The sequence below is a fragment of the Bombina bombina genome, chromosome 2, assembly GCF_027579735.1.
Source record: "Bombina bombina isolate aBomBom1 chromosome 2, aBomBom1.pri, whole genome shotgun sequence".
Classification (NCBI taxonomy): domain Eukaryota; kingdom Metazoa; phylum Chordata; class Amphibia; order Anura; family Bombinatoridae; genus Bombina; species Bombina bombina.
The window spans coordinates 1,071,749,374-1,071,771,788 of NC_069500.1; the positions used below are offsets into that span (position 1 = coordinate 1,071,749,374).

The following is a 22,415-nucleotide window of genomic DNA, read 5'->3' on the forward strand; positions in this document are numbered from 1 at the left end:
ATTTAATGATTAAGATGTAGCATTTAATTTTAAACGGCTTTTTAATTTACATCTATTATCAAATTTGCTTCAATATCTTAGTGTCCTTTGTTGAAGTGTAAATCCTGGTAGGTTCATAGGTGCTCAGAGAGTATGCAGCAGTGTGGACTACAATAAGAGCTCCCAATGTTATATATGGACAGCAATTTGGTAGATAGAGCAAGAGAGAGGATAATGAAGTTTGCTGGAAGGGAAAACTTTGCTGGGGAGAGTGAAGTTAGCAGGAGCACACTTGAAATATTAAATACTGAAGCCAGTAAAAATCAGATTACCCTGCTACGTAAAAACATAGAATTTGACGGGATTTAAGAACAAATGTCCAATCAAGCCTACCCATATTACTTGTGCAGTGTAAACATACTTATTATTTAGGATAGCCGTATGCTTGTTCCAGGTATTTTTAAGTTATTTTACAGTTATTGTGTTTAACACCTGTATTGGAAGTTTATTCCATGGGGCCAATTTAACATGCTGCGAATGGAGCTGTTTCCACGCGAGCCTTCAGGCACGTGTCTGCAGCACTATATGGCAGCAATTTTGCAACAATGTTATACATTAGCACGAGTATTAGATGGCAGCACAATTTGTTCTCATGTAGTGCTCCAGACATGTGCACGCTGCCTATCTAGATGTCTCTTCAACAAAGAATAGCATGAAAATGTTAGCAAATTTGATAATAGAAGTACATTGGAAACTTTTTTTTAAATTGTACTCTCTATCTGGATTTTTCATGGGTTTCATGTCCTTATAAATGCAGGGATCCCCCTTTTAGGGACACATTGTTCTCAAGGTGAAAACTGCTTTTAAGTCATTCCTCCAGGGACCTTAAGATAATCAGGCGTATAGTACTGTTGCAGCAATAGTGTAATGAAGTACACTATGGTATCAGAGCAATTTATTATTGATTTATTATGTCCGTGTGAAGTTGACATATTGCTACTTTCTCAAATATCCAACGGCACCAAAACCAATGTAATAAACATGTGACCTTAAAGTACTGACCACAGAGAATCAAAATGTAACCAACATAATTACCAACATCTAAAAGATAGACTAAAAACAGAGGTACAAAATGTATTGGAATTATAACTTGTAATTCAATTAATAAACATGATTTAGGCTAACTACAAAAAATAAAAAATAAAAATATCTGGCAAAAAATCTATCCTGCCTTGGCAAAGTCATTTATGGTCAAGGTGCTACTTTCATAAATACTTGTGAGGTTGTCAAGGAAAAATCATGTCTGAAGTTTATTAAAGGTATATGATTTTTTTTTTTTTTCCAATTAATCGATAGTTAGAAAGAAATGTTTGCAATCTTAAAATACCTTGTTATAAGTGGGGGGTTTTTCTTTCCTTATGCTGCTTTTTTTTATTAAAATCCCAAGCATTTCCAAACCCACCACGGGACTGATTCTCTAGTCCATTCACGGTGGACTACTTGGGTTTGAGTAGCGGAACGTTTCTCATACCCACGCTTGCCCAATACATTTGTGTACCAATCGCACATGCGCATTCACCTGATGAAGTAACCACTGCATTACCAATAAGCCAAATGATGATGTCTATTTAACACCCTGCAAAAAAAAAAAACAAAAAAAAAAAAACCTCACAAAAATGCTGCGCCTATTCTTAAGGTATTAATCTAAATGTAGCCACCAATCAGCAAGTGCTACTCAGATGCTGAACCAAAAATGGGCTGGAACCTAAGAGCTTACATTCCTGCTTCTTCAAATAAAGATACCAAGAGAACAAAAATAAATATAATAGGAGAAAAGTAAAAAGCTGCTTAAAATTGCATGCTCTATCTGAATCATGAAATTAAAAAATTGGGTTTCATATCCCTTTAAGATAGCGGAATATCTGCAACAAACAAAACATCAATCATTTGAATTGCAGCTGTAAATTGATAAAAAAATAAAAAATAAAACATATTTATATAATGGCATGTTTGCCCATTTTTCATTCAGATTTAGGACAATAAGAAATGCACCGTGCATAATTTAAATGCAGTTTTTAAAATGAATACATTCTTATGATTATAGCAGATCTTTATCAGAACAATTTGCAGGTCGTTTTTATATGACTGTGCAGCTTTACACAAAGGTCTTAGCATCTGCAATCCTTTATGAAAGATCTACTAAATGTCTCTGGGCTAATTAAAGAGAACAGGAAATATGTTGAGATGTGTCTGTGCATAAAGAAAATTACAAAACTAAACCACAATATTCTGCTGTAATACATTATCTACTCCAAAGAATGAGAAGCAATTAGAATGAAGTGATTCATTGTTACCTTCAGGGAAAAATCAACATTTTAAAAAAGCTGAAATTTGGATAGCAGCAAAGCTGTAGCTAAATAACTGAAAATAAATCTTTTTTTTTTCTATTTTGCTCAAAAAAACTTTCATGAAATCAATCATTTATATATTGAACCTTAACTAGAAGGACACTAATAATACCATATATACAGCAGTACTAAGCTAAAACACTGTCTAATATGCATATGAATGGGAAACAATTAAAGGGGCAGTCATTTTTAAATATTTTTATATAAAAGGTTTAGTTATGCACTTTTTAAAAAAACTTTGCATTATACTTTCATTATTTATTTTGACCCCTTTTCATGTAATTTTGCTTTAAATATTGTGGCTTTTCAAATTCTCAGTGCTCAAAATGCACACTAGAGACTTCTCAAGGCTAGCCCTGTTTCATAGCTTTCCCTGATTATTGTTATCGTTTATTTGTATAGGGATGCAAAATTCCGTAGCGCTGGATTGGATTTAGCAAATTACAACAGCAAAACAATCCAGTTTGTACTAACATAATGGGATGGAAAATGCATTACAATTGATATTCCCATGGTCATATTGGTAATATAGGCCAAACCTATGCAACACAGCAAAGTTGTATTTAATATGTATATGCTTATATATATGATAATTTGTGATATGGGGGGTTAGCGAATTAGGGGTTAATACTTTTGTTAGGTTGTTTGTGTTGTGGGGGGGTTGGCGGATTAGGGGTTAATACTTTTATTATGTATTGCTATGTAGGGGGATGGTAGTTTAGAGGTTAATAGTTTTATATAGTAGTTTGCGTTGTTGGGGGTGTATAGAGGTTAAAAGATTTATTAGGTAATTTGCAATGTGTGGGGATGGTGGAGTAGGGGTTAATAACTTCTATTAGTAGCTTTGATGTGGGGGGATGGGGATTAGGGGTTTTGACGTGTCGGTTTAATTTTTTTAGAAGTTTAGATTTTTATGTGCGATTTCAACTATGCTATATTGGCGTAAGTCACTGGCGACGCCATAAATGTGTAGTTGCGCACATTTCTGAACCTCGCCAGTTTGTTCGACTTACGGTTGAATTTACGGGAGACATGGGTTTCAGCAGTTGCACTGAAACTTACACCGCATATATAATCTCGCCCTAAATTTGGGGGCAGTTGGGGCACTTTTAAAAATTAAACAGAGATCGGATCTCTGATTCAGTTTATGAGCGCTAATTGCTACCACAAGCTCGATTATTTATTATGCGCCCGTAAACGGGCAAATTTGCCCATTTCCTGGTGCGCAATAAATTAGCTCTCCACTTGTAATCTATTCCATTTTATTTACAACTGTAACTGAAATGCAAAAGTGGCTTATGATCATGACATCATTATACAATGCAAGTTTATAATATCCTACATCCCAGCTACTGTCCAAATACATTTTCCTGCCTACTGGTGGCTTTTTTCAAGGATCAGACAAATTAAAAATAGACCGCTGCTCCATAACTGCTGTTTCTGGCGATTCTGAATGCTCGTACGGAGCTTGATAAATGGGCCTCTTAGATACAAGGTAATCAAATAGGTAAAAAGTATATTAATATAACCGTGTTGGATGCACAAAACTAGGGAATGAGTAGTAATAAACAGATTATCTATCTTTTAAATAATAAACATTTTGGAGTAGGCTCTTCCCTTTAAGCCTTCAGCAATTCTTCATTTTCAGAGCAACCAAACTATGTAAATATTTGCATGAGAAAGCAGTGATTGTCAGTATCATAAATAGATTTAAAAAGAGCTTGAATATATTTCTGGTTATACATTGAAACCAAGGTTATGCATGCTTTAGCTAAATGCTTAGGCAATTTAAATATACGGTATGAGTGGTTGGAAGAACTATGATGGTTGAACTCAACAGATATTTTGGCTTCTTTCAACCTCACCTACTTTGTTACTAACATATCCCATAATGAGCTCAGCCCATGGGCTATATAAAATATGCGATAGGGCTACAATGCTGATTTTTAAGGGCTTATCAGTTTTGACATTAGAAGGACAAAAACAAAGATGATGGAAGTAAATAAGAAAAGCAGATACTTAATCAAAGTGACATAAATTCATAAGAAAACACCCTTCCCTTTTCCTCTCACTCTCTTTCTGATTTAGAACTAAGATATGTCATATAAAGACTACTTGCATTGGTGTGAAAAAATAATTGCAGACATAAATAAATAAAAGACAGTGAGGAATATATTCTTGTCTCCATTTGATGATTACAAGAATAAAAAGTATTACTTAACAATAAAGTGACAGCATAAGGAAAGGAAAGAAAAAATATTTCCTTATTTGGCTTTCATTATCACTGCATTCTGATGACACCTCCACTGACACTGCTCTTAGATTATAATTATGTCTGTGCTGTCTGCCTAATGTCATATCATGAAATCAGAATGTTCAAAAGTGATAAAATTGTCTTTCCTCCTGTCCAAACCATAGGGAACCTCTCCATAAACAATGCTATATTAAAGGGACAGTGTAGTCAAAATTAAACTTTCATGATTCTGATAGAGCAAGCAATTTTAAACAACTTTCCAATTTACTTTTCTCATCAAAATTGCTTTGTTCTCTTGGTATTCTTAGTTGAAAGATAAACCTAGGTAGGCTCATATGCTAATATCTAAGTCCTTGAAGGCCACCTCTTATCTGAATGCATTTGGCAGTTTTTCACAGCTAAAGGGCATTAGTTCATGTGTGCCATATAGATAACATTGTGCTCATGCCTGTTTAGTTACCTAGGAGTCAGTACTGATTGTCTAAAATGCAAGTCTGCCAAAATAACTGAAATAAGGGGCAGTCTGCAGATGCTTAGATACAAGGTAATCACAGAGGTAAATAGTATATTAATATAAATGTGTTGGTTATACAAAACTGGGGAATGGGTAATAAAGGGATTATCTATCTTTTTAACTAATAACAATTATAGAGTAGACTGTCCCTTTAACAGCTATAGCCAAGGCCTACTATTTTGCTTTCACATTTGTCTCCAAACATCACCCACGTTTAACAAATAGTGGGTCCCTTTATCATAGTTAAGGTTAATTGATAACACTTTTATTACTATACCAGTCATACATGGAGATTGTTTGTATCCCTGGAAATTTTCTTTTTAGAGGTGAAGAAAAACCTTCAGACTGTTATTAATCTATCTGAGAGACTAATCAGACCAGGAGCTTTCCCCCTCAATTGTGAGTATATTCCTTTGTTTGGTGAGGTGGGACTTCTGCAGACTGTATTGCACTATGAAACATAATTTGCTTGTTTGTATCTTTGCAATAAATCTAGTATATCTCAAACAAAAGAAGGAATAGTTTCTATAACAGTTATATACAGTGTATATGTATCAATATATTCATCAAAAGTGCCCCCAATACCTGCAATGGTGGGGTACCCCGGTGAATGCTGACAGTTTTAGTGTACCTGTGGAATAGTATAAAAAGTTAGTACTAGTCTTGAATTTATAGCTTTACTATCCCTATCTCATTTCTTGAAATGATGTTGTAACTATATCCCTCATTTAGCATCAATTTAATATATTACTGATCCAAAAGGGCTCTTATCTAATATTTTGTGTTGTATACTGTCCTTAATTGATGAAATATTTCTGTGACTACTTGTCCTGAATAACTACCTTGCCCTCATGTTCAAGAGATTCAAGGGATATTAAACAGTATAAGATTACTTTACATAAAATTGCAATACACTTTCATTATTTATTTTGTCCTCTTCTGTAATTTAACTAGGAAATTCATTGGTTTTCTAAATTACATTGAGTTTCTAAGTAATGGGTGTTGCCATGCTTGTATGTAAGTTCCCCTCATCTAAAATAGACAGCCAGATTCCAAATAGACCGATATTTAGCACTTTCGCTCAGGCACAAACACCACCAGAAGTGTTAGTTATCATGTGTATTAGTTGAAAGTAAGATGTTTATGCGCAAGTGAAAGCCAACATGTGCTAACTTCAGGACTTAGAATATCGTGACCATGGTCACTTCTCCATATCGACTTTAATGGGGAAAGCAAAATGAAAAAAAACATAATTTATGCTTACCTGATAAATGTATTTCTCTTGTAGTGTGTTCAGTCCACGGGTCATCCATTACTTATGGGATATATTCTCCTCCCCAACAGGAAGTTGCAAGAGGATCACCCAAGCAGAGCTGCTATATAGCTCCTCCCCTCACATGTCATATCCAGTCATTCGACCGAAAACAAGACGAGAATGGAAAAACTATAGGGTGCAGTGGTGACTGGAGCTTTAATTAAAATTTAGAACTGCCTCAAAAAAGACAGGGCGGGCCGTGGACTGAACACACTACAAGAGAAATAAATTTATCAGGTAAGCATAAATTATGTTTTCTCTTGTTAAGTGTGTTCAGTCCACGGGTCATCCATTATTTATGGGATACCAATACCAAAGCTAAAGTACACGGATGATGGGAGGGACAAGGCAGGAACATTAAACAGAAGGAACCACTGCCTGTAGAACCTTTCTCCCAAAACCAGCCTCCGAAGAAGCAAAAGTGTCAAATTTGTAAAATTTTGAAAAGGTATGAAGTGAAGACCAAGTTGCAGCCTTGCAAATCTGTTCAACAGAGGCCTCATTCTTAAAGGCCCAGGTGGAAGCCACAGCTCTAATGGAATGAGCTGTAATTCTTTCAGGAGGCTGCTGTCCAGCAGTCTCATAGGCTAAACATATTATGCTACGAAGCCAAAAAGAGAGAGAGGTGGCCGAAGCCTTTCGACCTCTCCTCTGACCAGAATAAACGACAAACAGAGAAGAAGTTTGCCGAAAATCTTTAGTTGCCTGTAAGTAGAACTTCAGGGCACGGACTACGTTCAGATTATGCAAAAGACGTTCCTTCTTTGAAGAAGGATTAGGACATAATGAAGGAACAACAATCTCTTGATTGATATTCCTGTTAGAAACAACCTTAGGTAAAAACCCAGGTTTAGTATGCAGAACTACCTTGTCTGAATGAAAAATCAGATAAGGAGAATCGCAATGTAAGGCAGATAACTCAGCGACTCTTCGAGCTGAGGAAATAGCCATCAAAAACAGAACTTTCCAAGATAAAAGCTTAATATCAATGGAATGAAGGGGTTCAAACGGAACACCCTGAAGAACTTTAAGAACCAAATTTAAGCTCCACGGAGGAGCAACAGTTTTAAACACAGGCTTAATCCTATCCAAAGCCTGACAAAAAGCCTGGACGTCTGGATTCTCTGCCAGACGTTTGTGTAAAAGAGTAGACAGAGCAGAAATCTGTCCCTTTAACGAACTAGCGGATAAACCCTTTTCTAAACCTTCTTGTAGAAAAGCCAATATCCTAGGAATCCTAACCTTACTCCATGAGTAACTCTTGGATTCACACCAAAACAAATATTTACGCCATAGCGTATGGTAAATTTTTCTGGTAACAGGTTTCCGAGCCTGTATTAACGTATCAATAACCGACTCCGAAAAACCACGCTTTGATAGAATCAAGCGTTCAATCTCCATGCAGTCAGCCTCAGAGAAATTAGGATGGTTGAAAGGACCCTGAATTAGAAGGTCCTGCCTCAGAGGCAGAGACCATGGTGGACAGGATGACATGTCCACTAGGTCTACATACCAGGTCCTGCGTGGCCACGCAGGCGCTATCAGAATCACTGATGCTCTCTCCTGTTTGATCCTGGCAATCAGTCGAGGTAGCAACGAAAATGGTGGAAACACATAAGCCATGTTGAAAACCCACGGGGCTGCTAGTGCATCTACCAGCACCGCTCCCGGGTCCCTGGACCTGGATCCGTAACAAGGAAGCTTGGCATTCTGGCGAGATGCCATGAGATCCAGCTCCGGTTCGCCCCAATGAAGAATCAGTTGAGCAAACACCACCGGGTGAAGTTCCCACTCCCCCGGATGAAAGGTCTGGCGACTTAGAAAGTCCGCCTCCCAGTTCTCCACGCCTGGGATGTAGATCGCTGACAGGTGACAAGAGTGCGACTCTGCCCAGCGAATTATCTTTGAGACTTCCAACATCGCTAGGGAACTCCTGGTTCCCCCTTGATGATTGATGTAAGCCACAGTCGTGATGTTGTCCGACTGAAATCTGATGAACCTCAGTGTTGCTAACTGATGTCAAGCTAGAAGAGCATTGAATATTGCCCTTAATTCCAGAATGTTTATTGGGAGGAGTTTCTCCTCCTGAGTCCACGATCCCTGAGCCTTCAGGGAGTTCCAGACTGCACCCCAGCCTAGTAGGCTGGCATCTGTTGTTACAATCGTCCAATCTGGTCTGCGAAAAGTCATTCCTTTGGACAGATGAACCCGCGACAACCACCAGAGAAGAGAATCTCTGGTCTCCTGGTCCAGATTTAGTAAAGGGGACAAATCTGAGTAATCCCCATTCCACTGACTTAGCATGCATAGTTGCAGCGGTCTGAGGTGTAGGCGCGCAAATGGCACTATGTCCATTGCCGCGACCATTAAGCCGATTACTTCCATGCACTGAGCTACTGATGGGCTTGGAATGGAATGAAGGACACAGCAAGCATTTAGGATTTTTTATAACCTGGACTCCGTCAGGTAAATCTTCATCTCTACAGAATCTATAAGAGTCCCTAGAAAGGGAACCCTTGTGAGTGGGAACAGAGAACTCTTTTCCATGTTCACTTTCCACCCATGCGACCTCAGAAATGCTAGAACTATCTCTGTATGAGACTTTGCATTTTGAAAAGTTGACGCTTGTATCAGGATGTCGTCTAGGTACGGAGCCACCGCTATGCCTCGCGGTCTTAGTACCGCCAGAAGCGAGCCCAGAACCTTTGTAAAAATTCTCGGGGCCGTAGCCAACCCGAAGGGAAGAGCTACAAACTGGTAATGCCTGTCTAGAAAGGCAAACCTTAGGTACCGATAATGATCCTTGTGAATCGGTATGTGAAGGTAGGCATCCTTTAAGTCCACTGTGGTCATATACTGACCCTCTTGGATCATGGGCAGGATGGTTCGAATAGTTTCCATTTTGAACGATGGAACCCTTGTTTAAGATCTTCAGGTCCAAGATTGGCCTGAAGGTTCCCTCTTTTTTGGGGACCACAAACAGATTTGAGTAAAAACCTTGCCCTTGTTCCGTCCGCGGAACCGGGTGGATCACTCCCATTACTAAGAGATCTTGTACACATCGTAGAAATGCCTCTTTCTTTATTAGGTTTGTTGATAACCTTGACAGATGAAATCTCCCTTGTGGAGGAGAAGTTTTGAAGTCCAGAAGGTATCCCTGAGATATGATCTCCAACGCCCAGGGATCCTGGACATCTCTTGCCCAGGCCTGGGCGAAGAGAGAAAGTCTGCCCCCCACTAGATCCGTTTCCGGATAGGGGGCCCTTTATTCATGCTGTCTTAGAAGCAGAAGTAGGTTTTCTGGCCTGCTTGCCCTTGTTCCAGGACTGGTTGCCTTTCCAACCCTGTCGGTAACGAGTAGCAGTCCCTTCCTGTTTTGGAGCGGAGGAAGTTGATGCTGCTCCTGCCTTGAAATTACGAAAGGCACGAAAATTAGACTGTTTGGCCTTTGATTTGGCCCTGTCCTGAGGAAGGGTGTGACCCTTACCTCCAGTAATGTCAGCAATAATTTCTTTCAAGCCGGGCCCGAATAAGGTTTGCACTTTGAAAGGAATATTAAGCAATTTAGATTTAGAAGTGACATCTGCTGACCAGGATTTAAGCCATAGCGCTCTGCGCACCTGGATGGCGAATCCGGAGTTCTTAGCCGTTAGTTTGGTTAAATGCACAACGGCATCCGAAACAAATGCATTAGCTAGCTTAAGGGCTTTAAGCTTGTTCATAATCTCATCCAATGGTGCTGTGCGAATAGCCTCTTCCAGAGACTCAAACCAGAATGCCGCTGCAGCAGTGACGGGCGCAATGCATGCAAGGGGCTGTAATATAAAACCTTGTTGAACAAACATTTTCTTAAGGTAACCTTCTAATTTTTTATCCATTGGATCTGAGAAAGCACAACTATCCTCCACTGGGATAGTGGTACGCTTGGCTAAAGTAGAAACTGCTCCCTCCACCTTAAGGACCATCTGCCATAAGTCTCGTGTGGTGGCGTCTATTGGGAACATTTTTCTAAATATCGGAGGAGGGGAAAAGGGCACACCGGATCTATCCCACTCCTTGCTAATAATCTCTGTAAGCCTTTTAGGTATAGGAAAAACGTCAGTACACACCGGTACCGCATAGTATTTATCCAGCCTAAATAATTTCTCTGGGATTGCAACCGTGTCGCAATCGTTCAGAGCCGCTAACACCTCCCCTAGCAATACACGGAGGTTCTCAAGCTTAAATTAAAAATTTGAAATTTCTGAATCCGGTCTCCCCGGATCAGATCCGTCACCCACAGAATGAAGCTCTCTGTCCTCATGTTCTGCAAATTGTGATGCAGTATCGGACATGGCTCTCGTGTCATCGGCGCGCTCTGTCCTAAACCCAGAGCTATCGCGCTTGCCTCTTAACTCAGGCAAATTAGATAATACTTCTTTCATAACATTAGCCATATCATGCAAAATGATTTGTAAGGGCCTTGATGTACTTGGCGCCACAATCTCACGCACCTCCTGAGCGGGAGGCGAAGGTACTGACACGTGAGGAGAGTTAGGCGGCATAACTTCCCCCTCGTTGTCTGGTGATAATTTCTTTACAGGTAAAGACTGACTTTTATTTAAAGTAACATCAATACAATTGGTACACATATTTCTATTGGGCTCCACATTGGCTTTTAAACATAATGAACAAGCAGATTCATCTGTATCAGACATGTTTAAACAGACTAGCAATGAAGGCTAGCAAGCTTGGAAAAAATCTTTCAATAAATTTACAAGCAATAGAAAAAACGCTGCAGTGCTTTTAAAAACACAAAAAAACTGTCACAGTTGAAATAACAATGAACTAATTCAGTTATAGCCAACAATTTTAACAGGAAATGTATGAATTTAGCAGAGGATTGCACTCACTAGCAAACGGATGATCAACCCCTCAATACCCAAAAACGTATAATCAATTTAAGATTTAACGCTTTTATCACAGTCAAACACACTGTCACAGGTCTGCTGTGACTGATTACCTCCCTCAAAAATGAATTTTGAAGACCCCTGCGCTCTCTGGAGACGTCCTGGATCAAGGAGGAAGAAGCAGGAAGACTGTGCAAGAATTTTAACTGCGCAACAAGGCGCTAAAAAAGGCCCCTCCCACTCATATTACAACAGTGGGAGACCTGTTACAACGGTTTCTATGCAGAAATATACGTTAGCCATATGGAAAAAAATCATGCCCAAAAAGATTTATCACCAAAGTACCTCACAAAACGAATAACATGCCAGTAAACGTTTTAAAAACAACTTTCCAGTGTTATGCAAAGTTATCACTAAGCCTGCTACCAGTCGCTTCTACTGCAGTTAAGGCCCATACATTTATTTCAGTATTAACAGTATTTTCTCAGTCAGTTCTAGTCCCTAGAAAATAACTCAACTGCGCATACATTTATCAGCCTGATACCAGTCGCTACTACTGCATTAAAGGCTGTACTTACATCATATGGGTAACAGCAGTGTTTTCTTAGTCAATTCCATTCCTAGAAAATATTACTGCACATACCTCATTTGCGGGGGACCCCGCATGCTATTCCCTTTTCTGAAGTTACCCCACTCCTCAGAATGTGTGAGAACAGCCAGTGGATCTTAGTTACGTCTGCTAAGATCATTGAAAACGCAGGCAGATTCTTCTTCTAAATACTGCCTGAGAGAAAAACAGCACACTCCGGTGCCATTTAAAAATAACAAACTTTTGATTGAAGAAATAAATTAAGTATAAAACACCACTCCTCTCGCGGACCTCCTTCTATGTTGAGACTTGCAAGAGAATGACTGGATATGACATGTGAGGGGAGGAGCTATATAGCAGCTCTGCTTGGGTGATCCTCTTGCAACTTCCTGTTGGGGAGGAGAATATATCCCATAAGTAATGGATGACCCGTGGACTGAACACACTTAACAAGAGAAAAAACTTATACTTATCGCTTGTGCGCTAACCCGACATGAGTTAAATAAGAACATTTTCGATTTAGTTTTAAATATATATTTCTATAAATATATATATATATATGTGATGTATTTGTGTAAAATATATAACTATACATACATATTTATATGAATTAATATATGTAAAGGTATATACAGATATGAATAGGAATATCTATTTAAAAATACATAGAAAATTTTCCCCTATTTGAAGAACACTGGAATGTAAAATATTTGCATTAAAACCACGATAAAACGGGGGCGGAGCCAACTATCATGCTGGGTGGACGTGTTTTCCTTCGTCTCCACATTCAGTCATCTAAAAAAACATCTAAATTTGAGAGTTCTAATCTCGGTAGTGAGTATTGCAATTTATGCCTAATCTGGAATAACGCTATCTGCCATGGGACAAACTGATAATTGTTTGGATCAAGCACAAAAAGACCGGCTACAAACCTACAGGCCTTCAAGAAGTGAGACCATTATTTGTGACGCAGCTCAAGACATCGGCATACTGCAGAGCAAACTGGAGCAGATCTAAGTGACTTCTGCTGCCGACACCTATTTTGACACACAGTCTGCGGCACATTTACGACCAAGTCGGAGCTCCGATTGCAACCATTTGCTGGCAACTATGATTGTAACAGGTACCAACTGTGAACACCAAACAATCTTATTATGGCGCCTACTTATCTGATGTAACACCTAACATCTTATCTGCTCCTACACGGTGCTCGAGGGGCTCAGTACACAGAGAGATAACCTTATATGACAGTCCCGATATCATAGAGTCCTAGCAACACACAGCCCACAGTAAACAGTTCAGGGATACGCTTAAATGTCAGAATAGCTATAGCCTGTTTACAGCGTAATGCTTATGTCCTCCTTCCCACCATTCCTGGATTAGTTGTACATACTGTGATTGAGAAGCGGCGTAAAACCCTACTCTATACTTGTACAGCTACTCGGAGACTACACACTGTCTACAAAAGGCTGTAGTTGCAGTTTGCTATTCAGCCTCATTATGATCCAACAAGCCTACTATAATGCCGTGAAGGACCTGTTGGAGGGTCTAGAGCGGCAAATGTCTCAATGCTTTGAAGACCTTTGTCAGACGCTGAGGACAGAGGTAGCAGTAATACAGCCAAGTACAGAGAAGTGTGAGAAAGAGGGGAATTCACAGAGCGATATTCATGAGTGCTGCCATCAAGCTCCCACTGACCCATCATTGGGAGTCTCTGTTGAGGTACTTATCAATCCCGAGACATCACAGAGCTACATCCATTCTTGCTCTCCTTCTTTGATCACACCAGAGGACGGCAGACCGGCTGTATCTCTATATCTATAAGCAGGCTCTCGATTCACAGATGAAGAGAGACACTAGATGGCTAGATGCACAGAGAGTCATGTTTTGTTTACCTGGGGTTCTCGGCTGCAAATTTCCACAGAACACTTTACGGACTGTTGGGTTGAGGACTGGTGTGGGTTAATGAGTGGCAGCGTAGCAGACTCTCACATCGTTTTTTTTGTTGTTTTTTTTTTGTGTTTCTCCACATTTATTTTTTTATTGTGAACTGCTATAATTTGATTTATGCCTTGTGAGGTACGATACTCAGCATGACGATCGGGTGATCTGGAGAATGGGACATTGAAAATATTCGATAGACATACCTAAGTTGTTAAAGACATGTAGACCCAAAAGCATAGAACCAGTATAACATTGCTAGATGGCAGTAAATTTCCGGTCATATATTAAAACTGTCATTTAGTTAAGTACTTAGGAGTATATGACTCATGCCAACAAGGAACTCACTATTTACTCTCACCTTTTTATTGTTGTACTATTAGAAATGATCATACCACGTAGGACAGGTTCTAATGTCTCCAAATACTACATTAGCTTGTAGATTAAGAGCCCCTAGTATGTAGTAGTTCATTACCCCCATATGTTCCTTTGAAAACTTAGGTCACTAACCCAACTGATCACTCACAGAACTTTTCATATACTTTTTAAATTGGTTCCAACTGAGTTTTATTATATTGTCACACTACAGGAGTTGTTCTTTTGTTTTATTGTTAGTAATCTTAGCTAGGGGAAATTCCCTATTTTTATACCATCCATGACTAAAAACCCTACTAAAATAGAAAGTTAGGGAAGGTATCTCCCCTCACCCTTTCCCACTCTGTGTGTCAGGGTGGGTTATACCCAACATCCCTTTCCCGTCTGTGTCCAGTGGGGACAACATCCCCTGAGGGGAGATACAAATTACACCCCTTACTCATAGTGGGTGTAACATAAATGTCATAGGTTTATAAAATGACCTTCATATTAGGGGCCAAAACGTAGATATCTTAATATTACACCTCTGGCAGAAGCCATGTATGTATTTATTTGGCCCATTTAAGCCCCCCTTTTTGAACGATTATGTCATTGTTTTGATCTAAGAACTTGATTCATTTCATACACAGTTCCCACATATTTTTATATCTCACACAGCTTTAGGAAATTAGTATATTTAGGTATGTGATATGGGAGGATATCTTCATAAGTGTGCTCCCCTTTCGCTATACGATCACTAGCTATATAGACACATATGATACTCTCTTTTAAGGCTGTAACGCAGATTTCCTCAACTTGACATATACACATACTCATCTAGGTCCCAATGTTTTTGTGGCCTAGGTCCCACAGTCACCCCCTTAACCCCTCACAGTCAAGAGTTGTTTATGTAGGTGCTGTCAGCGGCCGAGACAGCGAGACAATTTCTCTTTAAAGCTGAAGGAGGTAGACTTAGCATAGTACACTTAAGTAAGGGATTCACTATAGCTTAGTATTTATACGGGATTAGAAACCCCAACTATAACCATACAGAAGTTCTGCTTACCTTACGTATCCTCTTTAGTCATGGTGGAACTTGTTACATGCTATTACAGTAAAGGGACCATCTACATACAAGTTAACCTACTGTAGGCCAGTACGCTACACTTAAATATAGCTAGATAACTTGTCTACCACTGGTTGGGGATCGCTATCCCAGGGTGGGTCATGTTGTAAAGTATATTAATGTATTTAGGTTAAACAATTAGATTAGCCCACCCTGTAATTCATATCATATGCCTCCTCTCCTGGATGCTATCTTATTTGTTGTACACCATCTACCGTACCCTACTTTTTCATGCATTATCTGACTGAGTGAGAGATATGTCTTCTAACTGTGCAACTACATTTTAGTTATACTATATGCTAATTTGTCTACATGTGTATCTCTAAAATTGAGTATATATATATGGAGCTACTGGTTCTAATAATATTGTAATCTTCTTAGATAGTATTGCCTTTGACCCTGTATTATTTCACAACTTGGATGCATTTATCTGTACAATAGCTCATCGGCTATGTTAGTTCCCAAGCATTCTCTCTTTATCATTTAATGGTTGGGTCAATTACCACTTCATTTACTATAAAAATCTACATTGCTAACTTAGTTAAAAGTAACTAGGCTTCTTAAGTTGATTTAAAAATAGCCTAATAATACTTGTTATTTTAGCATGTGCGCATATGTTTTTATGTTAACTCTATTTAAGCACATAGGTTTTGTTAAACGAAATTATGTTCATATTAAGAAATAGTTACTCTGCCCTTGTTGGCTCCGCCCTCCCATCCCCATTGCCAAGCCCAGGCATAGGCCTGGGCTCATATTATTTCATCTATATTAGCTTCATAATGCCACCCCCATACTGTAGTGTTTCCTACATGCATAAAACATTGCTACATTAGAACCCTGACACCTCTTTATTTCTCTTCGCCTCTTCTTTTGGCTACTACCAAGAGGTGTTTACCCGCTGATGTTGGTCAAACGAACATACCTTATTATAAGAAATACGGACAGAGGGCTTAGACATTAACTACTTTATTTTTTCCATTCCTTTTATTATTCTCCTCCCTGAGAAACACCAAAATGTCTCGAGATGAAGGTGTCAAACATTTACAGATTGTCTTGTACATTAGCGCAATGTTATCATTCTAAAATATATCACTGGAAATGTATAATTTTTGTGGTTTTCATTTTAGGTGCTGTATTATTTCCTATATCAATTGGCTCATGAGTAGCCATCAAATTAACCACTGTTCAATGCTATTTAATATGTTATAAAACGAGATTCTCAAGTAATAGTTGACTAAGTATTGTACAATTATCACTTGTAGTTATAGGTGATTTAACGGTCAACTGTGTATCCACTGAGTGGTAACTGCCTACCTTGTTCATGTATAGTACTTGTTATACTATTTTGTTGACTTTTTTGTCTCAGGAATCTCAATAAAAGACACAATAAAACACATTATTAAATATAAACATGTATTTAAAATTATTTATCATGTTTTTATGTATTTGAGTGGAAAGGACACCAAAGTATGTATACATTATAGCCCTTTTCATTCAAATACCTTGTCATAAACCATATACAGTACATTTAACACTAATAACTTTTTTTAAAAATGTGATTCATTTTTTATTAGATAGTGTATATATGGGTATAAATGTACATTTCAATATACTTATGTTGTGTTTAGTGTAACTTTTTTTCAGCCCTAACCCTTAAGGCGATAAACACAAGTTTGAGCTAGTGCGGTCGTATTTACTTTTAACTTGTAATTCGCATACAAGTTAATCCAGCCACTATATTTAAATATCATGCATGCTAACGTTAGCACGCCTCTTGTAATCTATCCCTCTATTTGCAAAATAGGATTGATAAAGTAGTTATCAAGCCTTGTTTGCCCAGTATTTTTTATTGCCTGACTTATATCTGTCCTTAATTATCCTCAGCAGAAGAGATAAATAAGGGGAAGTTCAAACTACCAGTAACTGATCATTAAATCTGCCTTCTCACAAAACAAATTGCATATAAAGATTGTTCAAGAAAGTAGAATGCTCAGATTTCATAGACCAAAAATATGGCTATGTAGATGCAAACATATGCATTTGTTTAACAAAAATGTGTCCCAAAGAAGGCAAAATCAGTATTACATGTTAAGGCTTTGTTATGTACCAAATAAAGTAATATGCAAAGATATTATTGCTTTGGGGAAGAAGATTACTATGAAATTAAAATGAAAACATACCCAGGCAAATGATTTCAGATGCTTTAATTTACATGATAAACTGTTCCTACCTTCTGGTGTCTTCTTTTAAGTACAGGGAAAGCAGTTCTTTTGGGATGTGGAAAGACATACAGCTTTCTGACATCTGCTCCCGGACACAAATCCACTTGTTATCAGATGAGGGGAATCTATAAAACTTATAGATGGGATTCTTTAACACTGGAAAGGAGTAAAATGAGGATAAAACATGTAAATCATTCACTCGTTTTGTTTGCTAAAAGTGCAGTAACTGCCTCAGCTGCCTGTAGACTACACAAGTTTTAGAATGATTTAATATTATATTAAGTAGCTCTTGTATACATAGTTTTATAGCTGATGTACTGTTAATACCTAGTGATATCTATAGCCCAGTACTGTGCTATGTTCTGTAAAGAATGTCTTAAGTAACAATAGCTTTTCTCTGTCAAATGAGGGTTTATCATTCAATGGCACTTTGGGAATAGATCACCGTTTAAGGATTATAAAATGGGCAAAGTCACTCAAGGCTGGCAGACACTGCTTTCAAACACAAATTAATATTACTACTAAGAAACCTATAACATCATGAAATGTGTATGTTCTTTTCAAATCTTTGTGTGTGACGTCATTGGCCTAGGTTCAATTAAACCATTTTGTTAAACCAATATCGCAACTCAAATATTGCAGATGTGTACTAGCCCCTCATCATATCAGTGAGCTGCATCTATTGTGTAACTGTTCATCTCTTTGCACATAGACATCTAGATTACGAGTGGCACACTAATTGTCGCAAGTACAGCATGTTTTACAAGTTGAAACGTTTGCTTGAGCGCAATCTAATGTAATGCGCGTCAGGTTAGCGCAACCTCAGTGCTCTGGTTTACTGTTACACATGACAAAAACATTGCAGAAAACACATAAAAAATACATGTAACAGAACACAGTTACACTCATATTAACAATGTCTGATAAAAAATATTTTTAGAAAAGGCATTAAAAAGTTATAGGGGTTCGAAGATTTGAGGTCTCAAAAAAGTGCAGCAGAGTGCTCTAACATAAAGATACATACAAACACATGACTATATATGTATATGTATTATATTAGAGATGTGCATTTGTTTCCGAATGAATGCACCAACAAAAAAAAAAGAAAAGAAAAAATTCTGTTGAATATCATCAGTATTCATTCATTTACTTGATTATTATTTTTTAAGTGGTTAATACTTAACTTAGCTTGCTCTTCATGCTCTCCAGAACACATTAACGTAAGTATTGCAGCTAAAGGTGAACTTTTAACCTGTAACTTTGAAACAAAAATTCAGTTTACCGAATAGTGCATCCACTGAATATTCGGGGAAACAAATTTCCCTGAATCTTCGGAACGAAAATTTAAAGCAAAAAATGTTTTTGTTGGCTGCACATCTCTATGTTTATATGTGTTTACTAGTGTATTTATATGTGTATATATGTATTTTATAGACATATAAACACATATATATATATATATATATATATATATATATATATATATATATATATATATAGAGAGAGAGAGAGAGAGAGAGAGAGACATATATAAGTGCATTGGAACCCTTAGCAGTCAAGTAGCTGAAAACATGAAAAATCTTATTTATGCAATATTCATTTTGACTAAAGTGTTCAACTGTGTGTGTACTGTAAATATTTCACATTCCAATGTTCTTCACATAAGGTATTATGTTCAAAGTATTTTTAAATAGATATTCCTATATATATCTATATATAATTATCTATCTATCTATGTATAGATATATATATTTTACCAAAAAATCATCAGTTATATATATATAAAGATATAGTATATATTTGTCTATGTGAAGAACAATGGAATGTGACATATTCATATTTCATGTCCGGTTTAGCACTTTTGAATAAAAGCGGTCAGGTTAGCGTTCCACTTTTTGCGAGACAGGTTTTCACTTGCGCGCAAACTTTTACTTTCAACTTGTAACAGGAGCACAACCAAACACGCATAAAAAGCATCCATCTAGCGAGGTTAACGTGCGAGCAGGAGTGCAAGATAGAGATCCACTCGTAATCTAGCCCAGAATGAATTGTGAAAGAGATATCTGAATCAAATAAAAATGCCTTCAAAACATTACAGACGTAATTTGTTAAAAACAAATCAGAAAAACAGATTTTTTAAATTAATTTTTAACTATTAAAAATTACCATTTTTCCCCGTCAGTAAGCCACAATCTTCTCTGCCTGCTTCTTTGGGTTGTTTTTTGTTTTCTAAAATGCAAATGATAGTCTAGATGTATTTAAAATGACAAATACTACCTTTCTGGTTAGAGTACTGCAGTAACTGCACTATCTTTCTGATGGTACTATGTATACAAAAATCAAAAATATTAAAAAGGATATAAAACTACCTTCAGTTTGCATGTTTAAGTGGTGGCAAAGAGTGTAATGCTAAAATATATATGTAGAGAGTGGTGTGTGTAGGCTACACCACACCACACCCTTAGGGGGCGCTTCCTTGGTAACAACTTGGTATGTATAAAAAGTAAATGTATAAGTGTATCTAGTAAATACGAGATCCTAAAGTGGAATAGGCTATCACCCTTAGCACAAGTGGGTAATAGTAAATGTAAAGCAAGAAGACAATAAAATCATAAAAATGGAAACTAGAACATTATATATGGTATAGGCAAATGGCAATATAAAAACAGCAATAATAATGTCAATAATAGCAATAAGATAATATAAAATATATGAAAATAAAATAAAATGAATAAAAAGTCAAACGACAGACTGTGATTGTCTGTAAATCCAGATTGTTGATAGTTCGTTCGGTGAGGCTGCACTCTGTCAAAGGATGGCTATCCTGGTATCTGGTATCTAAAAAGGAATAAAAAACAGAGGCGCCAACATGGCCTAATATCGCCCAAACAGGAGAAAAAAACAGCACAAAAGAATGTGAATACTCACAAACAAAAAGCACCCAATTGGCGCAAGTGGAGCAGGCTGAAACTTCACAGTGGTCCAGCACACTGAATACTTGGCGTAGAAACAGTCAGATGTCCTCTGGGAATCCAATGTTCATATGCCTGTATGAATCTTCTGATGATCATTAAGAGTTGTTTTCTGAGCAAAACATTTTTAGCACCAATTGGGTGCTTTTTGTTTGTGAGTATTCACATTCTTTTGTGCTGTTTTTTTCTCCTGTTTGGGCGATATTAGGCCATGTTGGCGCCTCTGTTTTTTATTCCTTTTTAAAGAGTGTAATGCTGCTTCTTACATTGCGGGAAGCAGTCACGCATGTGTGAACCTGCCCCGCAAGGGCTCCGGAGCAGCTTATGCTGCCTTGTACATGGAGTCTTCACAGCAGAGAAACACTCCAAACACACTAGATTTAGATGTAAAAGCCTTGGCCTATTTATTCACAGACAGTTTGCAGGAATACAGTTTTAACATAAACAAAAACAAAATAAATCCTTGAACAATGGCGCTTACTAAACAGAATAAAGTATATCTGACTAAAGTTGTGTGGCTTTTTCACACAACTGCAAAATTACAAACACATCTAAAATCTCACAGACCCAGAACCTCTAGACAGCAGCACGACTCCATATCCTCTGTCATACAGGTTCTAACTAGCAGCCTCAGCACACACTATTAAACAGGAGTTAATTGACCTTAATTAGCTGCTGGTGAAAAAAACCTTAGTTTGTAGCAGTGGCGTATTTAGGTTTTGTGCTGCCCTAGCACAACAAATTCTGCTGCTTCCTGGGAGATAACATGCTTTACTCCCTCAATCAATGTCGGAAAAAAGCCGGTCACTTGACCGCTTGGCGGCCAAAATCAAATTATTTTTTTATAGCCTTCCACAGTTAGTGCAGTGGTCGGGGGCAAGTGCCGCCCCCCAAAATCTGCTGCCCTAGGCACGGGCCTTGTGGGCCTATGCCTTAATACGCCCCTGGTTTGTAGGGAAAACCTGAACTGGTTTCCTCACCTGCAATTCTCTGCCACATCCAAACTGTGGAGTGGATTACTGGCCCAAAATATACAATTACTTAATATATTTTCAATACCACCAACAGCATTGCATAATTTGTGGGGAAACATATTCCATCATACACAAACCCATTAGCTCTGTCACTGTATACAGGTAGCCCTCAGTTTACGCTGGGGTTAGGTTCCAGAAGGAATGGTTGTAAATAGAAGCCGTTGTAAATTGAAACCCAGTTTATAATGTAAGTCAATGGGAAGTGAGGGAGTTAGATTCCAGGCCCTCTCAATTGTCATAAGTAACACCTAATACCTCATTTTTAAAGCTTTGAAATTAAGACTTTAAATGCTAAACAGCATTATAAATGTATCATCATCAAACTAAGTTTAGTGAACAAAAACATTTGCTAATAATCACACAACAGATTGTATCATCATAAAACCAAGTTTAATGAACAAAAACAATTGCTAAACAGCACCTAATCAAATAATCACACAACAGACTGTATCATCATCAAACTAAGTTTAACCCCTTAATGACAACTGACGTACCAGGTACGTCATGCATTAACAATCAGTTAATGACAATGGACGTACCTGGTACGTCAGTTGTCTAACAGAGTGCTGGAAGTGATCACAATCACTTCCAGCAGCTCTGAGGGTATTGCAGTGATGCCTCGATATGGAGGCATCCTGCAATACCCCTTTACAAGACTCCGATGCAGAGAGAGCCACTCTGTGGCCCTCTCTGCACCGGTAGTGATGGTGCCGATGGTGCCTCTGACCGGTGGGAGGAGGGAGGGAGCGTGTGCGCGCGCGTGCACGATGCGCGCGTGCATGATGCGCGCGCGCACGTGCACATGCGCACATTAGCCA

The 22,415-nt window shown here is 38.1% G+C and overlaps 1 protein-coding gene across 1 annotated transcript in view; it reads right to left on the minus strand.

Moving 5' to 3' along the window:
• The window catches only part of INPP4B (inositol polyphosphate-4-phosphatase type II B), a 1,415,612-nt gene that overhangs the window by 372,055 nt on the left and 1,021,142 nt on the right, over positions 1-22,415 (minus strand). Inside the window, exons 10-11 of the mRNA XM_053703700.1 lie at positions 19,758-19,820; positions 17,600-17,747 (exon numbers count right to left, since the gene is read on the minus strand). Of these exons, the coding sequence (XP_053559675.1) occupies positions 17,600-17,747; positions 19,758-19,820 (211 nt within the window). The remainder of the gene's footprint in view (positions 1-17,599; positions 17,748-19,757; positions 19,821-22,415) is intronic.